The sequence below is a fragment of the Gossypium raimondii genome, chromosome 10 (assembly GCF_025698545.1).
Source record: "Gossypium raimondii isolate GPD5lz chromosome 10, ASM2569854v1, whole genome shotgun sequence".
Lineage (NCBI taxonomy): Eukaryota > Viridiplantae > Streptophyta > Magnoliopsida > Malvales > Malvaceae > Gossypium > Gossypium raimondii.
The window spans coordinates 24,092,519-24,100,130 of record NC_068574.1 but is presented as its reverse complement, the minus strand read 5'-3'; the positions used below and the strand labels follow the sequence as shown (position 1 = coordinate 24,100,130).

Sequence of the window (7,612 nt, the reverse complement as noted above, 5' to 3'; positions counted from 1 at the left end):
TTAAAAACTAGGTATAATGCCAAAAATAATATCTAACGTTTGGTTATTTGGTCATTTTGGCCCTTTATGTTTTTTAAAGCATTTTAACACCTAACATTTTTTTTGTCAAATTAATTTATTTTTAACAGACATGCTGACGTTGCCGTTAGTTAACTAACGGTCAACATTAACTGTTGATGTAGCAGTCTAAATGTAATTAAATTTTGACGTGACACTATTTTATTTTATATATCATGTCATGATTTTAAAATTATTAAAATTATTTTAAAATCATCATCATCATAACCGTTTCTTCTTCTCCTTTGCTTCTTCCCATCGTTCACCGTTTCTGCTTTTTCATTGCCGATTTTTTGGGTTTTATTAGTGAATAGATTTGGGGGGGCAACTTAGGATAAAAAAAAAAGCTTATTAAAGCTTGTTAGAATACAAAATAACAGTAGTTAATTTGTTAATTAGCAGTTAGGTGTTATCGTTTGTTAATCTGGTAGCAGCAGTTGTAAAAGCTAACTCATGTTCTATAAATGTACGATAGGAGAAGAAGAGAGGGTACCAGTTTTCTTGATTAAATATAGAATAATCTTGTTTTCATTAAGTGGTTCTTAACATGGTATCAGTCGTCATGGTCCTGGGGTTCTGTTTTTTTTTTCAATTTCTTTCTTTTGATTTCTCTTCTCGCTTCCATAACTACTTTTACTGAGGCTTCTTTTGGTTTGTCATTGCATACCAGTGAGGTCAAGTTGGGGGGAAAAAATGGTAGTAGCCTCACTGGTCAGCCGTTTGGTTCAGCATGTCAGTCCGGTGAGAAGTCATCTCCACCACGCTGGTCAGCCCCAAATCAACTGGAGATTTTTGGTCCAGTAAAAATTTAGCAACTTCAGTTGCTTTTTCTTTTCCTCTTTTACCCATATATTATTTCTTTTGTTTCTTCTGTTTGATAACTTGTAAAAGCTTACGGCTTTTCTGATGTTTGGTTACCCTTCTTCTCCCTTTTCCCCTTCCCCTTGGGTTGCAAATCAATTTGGTCAAGGACCTCTTCCGGTTCCTCCTTCATCCAGATAAGGCTCCTTCTCCTTCTTCCGTTCTTCATTCCTTTTTCTTCTTCCATTCTTCATCTTCTCTTCTCAGCATTAGATTTACAGTTAAGATCAGTGCATGAAAAGGATCTCAACATGCTTCAAGATTTAAATCATTTCAAAGAACCAAATGGTAGATAGGTGGAATCTTTGGCCTATATTGAATGGAGACGGAACATTTATCTTTGAACTGTCACCAAATAGTATATGAAAATGCAGTCTTGAATTAGATAATTCACACATGCTAATATGAGACTTCTTCAGTATGATGGCCAGAATGTTCGGAATTGTTTAATTCAAGAAGAAAAATGAGGGCCTGGGATGCATTACTAGTTCTCTAAAGAATCATTTCAATTTATACTTCCCTTTTCATTGTGCTTCGACTATACTATATTCTACTGCTGCACATAGATTGGAACCTTTCCATACAAATTTTAATGTTGCTTCTTACGTGCAAAAACAGTTAGATTATGTATTCTTGTACCTTTTGTCTTGTTTTTCTTTTCCCCTCTTAAATTTGGCTGCTTGCCTCTTTAATCATTACCAAAAAAGATAATTTTATATCATCTATGGTTGTTGAGATAGTAGAAAAGATAAACCTTTTACTTTCTGCATAACTCATGGAACACTAGGTGTATTGGAGGCAGGGATTGGGTGCCCTGAGCTAGAAACCTTGGCTCTTACTAGTTACTGCTACCCTGCTATGTTTGTAGGGTCTCAAATTTACAGCCTATTTTATGGTCTACATTTCTGTATTCTCATTTTCTTCGAAGGAATAGGCTTGTAATTCTTTGTTTCTTTATCATAATAGTTGTTGTTTTGAGTAAATGGAATATTTTATTTCATTGTATATACGATATCTTTCCATTTTAATCTTTAAGGTGATACAATTATGCTTGTTGACTTCTTGTTACATGCTTTCATGTTAGAAGGGTTAAACTTTATAGCAATATTCATTGTTGCAAAACTAACAGTTTTGGCCTTAAAAACCATTGGCATGGTGTCATTCTACTCTTAATGTCCCTGGTTATGCTGTAAACTTGAAGGAGATCGGTTTCTGCATATTATGCTAAAAGGAAATGAAATTGCTTGAAAATTTGTACAACATTCGTAAAAAAGAAAACAAAAAAAAGCTTGTTTATGAAGGCTTTCTATTATCTACCACATGATTTGGCATATCTAAGGACACACGTTGATAGAGATACATGTAATGGAAAATCCAATCGAGTTGTAATTCTTTCTCCAGATCTCTGAGGCTCCCTTGCTCAGACCTGGTCAAATGATGCAAATCCGAAATCATCCACCGGTACAAAAGTCTACGCGCTACAAGGATTTCCACCAAGAGCAGAAGAGAGCAGTGATGATAACATGGTGTTTTGGTGGCAAGCGAGTAGTTATTACTGGATCATGGGACAATTGGAAGACCATGTACTGGAATCTCTATTATGGTGTCTATGTTTGAAGTTCCATTCTTTAGCTTGAGCAGTTTTCTTTTCACAATCTAAGTTGCAGTAACTTTTATTTCTTCTCCTTTCAGAGAACCCTTGCACTCTTTGGGTAAAGATTTCATTATCATGAAGATGCTCCCATTTGGTGTTTACCACTACCAATTCATTGTAGATGAGCTAAGGAGATATGCTCCAAACTTACCATGCGAATTTGATGAGTCTGGGAATGCTTATAACATTTTGGATTTGCAGGTATTTTTAAACTTTGTTTTTCATTTGGATTGCTGATTCATCAAGCAGAGATAGGCTATCCCTGAATCGGGAGCCTGTTAGTTGTTATATAACAAGAAGGATAGATATATACATATTATTAGTATGTGAGTCTATTTGAAGCAGCTCCAGCTGCTGGACTTCCTCTTATGCTGTATCAGTAGCTGAAGAGCTTAAATGATCCAACAAGATAAAGTAATGATCACTGGTATCTGATAAATCGGTATAAAGGAAGGGAAATTGCAGTTGTATCTGTAGTCTGGCAGTTACTTTCAGCAAGGACTCCATTTCTGCTATCACGCTTGTGTTTTCAATGGTTTGATATAAATCTGCTACTTACATATCAATGACATTAGCCTGTATATGATGCATGCTAGTTGCTAAGACTTTATAATGCATAATTATGATTTGGAAGTGTTCATGGCATCTCTATTGCTATCTTCTCAGCTTTCAAGACTAGGAAGTTGAGAGTATTCTTCATATATTTAAGTAGCTATGGTGTAATGATACTTTGATGCGTTACTTAATTTGTTGCTTGAATACCAACATTAATTTGATGCATTACTTAATTTGTTGTAACAGGAAACCAGCAGTAAACCAGCATGCAGACCAGCATCCTAGCTGAACCAGATAAGCAGCAGCATTTTGTTTATTTTGTTCATTTGTAACTTGATTTAGTTGCAATGTAATTTATACTTAAAGTTAGCAGGAGTAGTTGTCGATTTATGTTTGATGTTATAGCTGGTATGTCAGCTACATTTTGTTTGTAATTCTATCTAGGCTTTGGGAGTAGTTATACATTAGTTAACTGCCATATTTCATTGTAACATAAATGCTTCTCAAGTCAACGAAAAAGATCTAATTTTTTGAAATCAAATTCAGTTTTCTTCTTGTTCAAACTTCTTTGCATTCGTTTTTCTTTTTATCCTTAGTTTTCTGCTAAAAAAACCAACACATGTAATCCGGACTACATGTAATTCGTTTTTCTCCTATAAATATGATTAATTTTGAAATATTAAATAAAATAATTTTTTGATTTTTTCTCTAGTTTTAATTCATTTTTAATTATTTATTATTGAAAATAAATATAATTGTAATAATTTTTTATCATTTATTAATTTTGTAATTCTTAAATAATTTTAAAAAACTTCTATTATATATCATTTTTAATCTAATATCCTTAAAAGTCATTTTCTATTTTCACCTCACCGCTACAGTTGCGTTTGAATCTAAACACACACTCTACCGCTGTTTCTAATCTCACTGCTACAGTACCCAATCTCACCGCTACAGTAACTAATCTCACCGCCACCACTGTTTTTAACCTCACCGGAGCTAAACACACCGCCCATCCAAATTAAGCCTAAGTCTGCTTCAGTCGAGCCTGCTTGCGTAGCGTTTACTGGAGACTGAATCGTTCATACATTTCCTTGTCATGACACAATCAAGTTGGATAATAACAGTTTTGTTCAGTGGAAGCAACACATTAGATTGATTGTAGAAGGATATGAATTAATAGGTTTTTTGGATGGGACATTACCTTCTCCGCCACGGTTTGTGCCATCAATAGATGGTTCCTTGGTTCCGAATCCACGAGCGTCGGTCTACACTCAACAAGATCGTCTCCTCGCTTCCTGGTTGCGCTCTCCTCGTTCACTGATGCCTGAATAGTGTGTGATGTTTGGACTATGGCTACCCGTTTGTTCGCGGCAGTTACCGATGCCAAACTTTCCCGAGTTCGTCACAAGTTACACTCTCTCAAGAAATGTAATCTTTCGATTACTGAATATGTAGCACGAATTCAAAATAATTATGCTTTGCTGGATGCCTCGAGCTCACGGGTGTCAAAGCCAGAAAAAGTCAAAATTATTTTGGCAAGTCTTTCACCGGAATTTGATACGGTGGTTACTTTGGTGTCATTTCTGGCTAAACCGTTGCCTCTTCAATGTCTTGTGAACGTGCTTCTAGAGTATGAAAATCGGCAGTCGCGGATGATTCAAGAAGTTTCAATTCAGGCTAACCTTACGAATCTATACCGTCGCCGGTGGTGGTAGACTCAGCTCGAGGTGGTCATTTACATGGTGGGCGCGATCGTGGGTTCCGCTCTCGAATCCAGTGTCAAATTTGCGGTCGGTTTGGGCACATAGCTCAACACTATTTTTATTGCTACAACCGCGATTTTGAAGGTCCATTTCTGTGGCTAAGTGGTGGCAGTCTGGTGGTGCTAATGGTTATTCGCTGTCACCTAACAAAGATGCAGTTGGTGACTTCGGTGTGGCGCTTCAGATGGGACGCGAATTTGGTAGGGTTTCTAATCAGTTTGCTAGTGATAATTTTGGGCAAGCTGGGTTTAATGTGCATCTTGGGACTGCAAGTAAACAAAATAGATATGGGCCCTACGCTGCTGAATTTGGGTCTGGTGCTAGCCGGTTGGCTGTACGTGGATATTATCGCCATCCTTATGAGTTTGGGCCTCAAGCAAATCATGTTTATCATGGGCCAGCTTCCAAATTGGACCAGTTTAATAATTTGTTTATGCGTTAGCATGGTAATGGGGTTTTTAGAGCGACTGCGTGTCCTAAACATGGGATTTCTGTTCCGTGGCAAACCAAACCTCGGGCCCGGGTATACATTGGGTCTGATCTATATATTGGACTTCCTAGCCAACCTGATTTATTTTCCTCTGATGTGTCGAATTCCACTAGGTCTAATATTCATGCTGCTCAGATAGGGTCCAATCTTGATGGTTCTGATTCCTATGTCTCGTTACCTGTTGGCACTACATCTTGGTGTCCAGACTCAGGAGCCACACATCATGTTTGCCATGGTACTTCTGCGTTAAATGGGTCTACTCCTTATTTAGGTACATCCTCTCTGTTAATGGGTGATGGAACTTCTACTCGGATCTCTTCTATTGGAAGTTCGGTAATACCTACATCGCATAAATTACTTTGTTTATCTAATGTCTTGTGTGTTCCAGCTATACGTAAGAATCTTCTGTCTGTATCTTAGTTTGCCACTGACAACAATGTAGTTTTTGAATTTCATCCAACTTATTGTGTTGTTAAGGACATCCAGACTTGGAACATCTTGCTGAGGGGCCACATTTGTGATGGGCTCTATCATTTTTCTCCATCCGCTAAGCCTATCACGTCTAGTGTGGAGCCAAGTCTTTCCAATGTTGGAGTTCAAAATCAATATGATGGTTGCGAAGTTTTTACGTTATGGCACAATCGTCTTGGTCATCTTGCTGCCGCTGTTGTCAAGGATGTTTTACATTATTGCAATATTGCTTGTAATAATTTTTTTCTTGATAATTTTTGTATTGCTTGCAAAAAAGGAAAGTCTCATAAGCTGTCTTTTCCGAATTCTACTACTGAATATAGTAATTGCTTTGATTTGGTAGTTTCAGACTTATGGGTACCTGCCTCAATTGCATGTGGTCAAAATTGGTATTATGTCTCGTTTATTGATATGTGTAGTCAATTTACTTGGCTATATCTTATTCGGCAGAAGTCTCAGGCACTGGAGTGCTTTAATCAATTTCAGTAGTTGGTTAAAACTCAGTTTGAAAAGACTATTCGTCAATTCCAGAGCGATTAGGGGGTGAATATTGAGTTTTTACTTCTAGCTTGGCAAAACAATGGATAATTCATAAACTATCTTGTCCGCATACATCTGAACAGAATGGGGTGGCAGAGCATAAACATCGACATATTGTTGACATGGGTCTTACACTCTTGGCCCAAGCAGATATTCCTATGAAGAATTGGGGCTATGCATTCAGTTGTGTTGTTCATCTTATCAACCGTCTTCCTACCTCGGTGTTAAAAGGACAATCTCCGTACAAGGTTTTATATGGGAAAGATCCAACATATGATCATTTACGAGTTTTTGGATGTTATTATTTTCCATACTTACGTCCTTTTTCACGTCACAGGTTGGATTTTGGTTCTCAACCATGCACCTCTTTGGGATATAGTTCTCAGCACAAAGGTTACTATTGTAACACGGCGGATGGTAAGGTCATCATTTCTCGTCATGTTATATTTGATGAACGTCGATTTCTGTTTACCAAGTTTAGGATAAGCGGTACCTCGTCTGTACCTAAGCAGTTTGTTTCACCAACATATGTTCCTATTGTTCGGCCGTGTCGTCTTCAGCACACAGAGCCCTCTTCAACTCAGAATCCTACTCAGACTCCTGTGATATCATTGTCTTCTAATCAGGTCTCAACTCTGATCCTCTGTTGTGTTCTGATAGTGGTAATGTACTTACAGGTCTATTGTCTGCTTCATCTTCATCACAACCCGTGTCTTCGATTCTTACTTCAAACTTTTCATTACCCCTAATCAATACACATTCTATGGTTACTAGGTTTAAGGCTAGCATATTTTGTAACAGCCCGTTTCTAAGTCTAATCAGAAAGTGGTTTCGGGACCACTTAACCGAGTCAAAATATTTATTTTACTATTTTAATGAGTTTTACAGTATGATAGAATTATCGTGTGAAAATTTCGTAAAGAAATTTTAACGATTAAATGGTTAATTCGATAAAAGGGGCTAAATCACGTAATGTGAAAAAAATAAAAATAAAATATGAGTTCTAGTATATAAATGACTCAAATGGCTATAGAATTAATGGCGGGAGCCCTTAAGTGGATAATATACCTTTTTTAATGCTAGTGGACATTTGTGTCCATATTTTACATGATTTCTATATGGTTTTATAAAGGTTAAATATCTAAAATAGTTAATAAGTTATAATTAATTAAAAGACAAAGCCAAATTATGTTTTTATTCATCATCTATAGCCGACAT

At 36.7% G+C, this 7,612-nt stretch overlaps 1 protein-coding gene and 1 long non-coding RNA gene across 2 annotated transcripts; one reads left to right on the top strand and one right to left on the bottom strand.

Annotated features, from left to right (window-relative positions):
* The first annotated feature begins 316 nt into the window (after positions 1-316).
* Positions 317-3,668, top strand: LOC105778023 (SNF1-related protein kinase regulatory subunit beta-2-like). Its single transcript, XM_012601571.2, has 3 exons — positions 317-2,501; positions 2,611-2,773; positions 3,374-3,668. The coding sequence occupies exons 1-3, from the start codon at positions 2,353-2,355 to the stop codon at positions 3,410-3,412; spliced, it is 351 nt and encodes a 116-aa protein (XP_012457025.1). The 5' UTR covers positions 317-2,352; the 3' UTR covers positions 3,413-3,668.
* A 211-nt stretch (positions 3,669-3,879) lies between these two features.
* LOC128033861 (uncharacterized) lies at positions 3,880-5,123 on the bottom strand. The gene is made up of 2 exons (XR_008190025.1): positions 4,332-5,123; positions 3,880-4,220 (listed from the first exon to the last, which is right to left on the bottom strand). It is a non-coding gene; the product is annotated as an uncharacterized LOC128033861 (long non-coding RNA).
* Between the last annotated feature and the right edge of the window lie 2,489 nt (positions 5,124-7,612).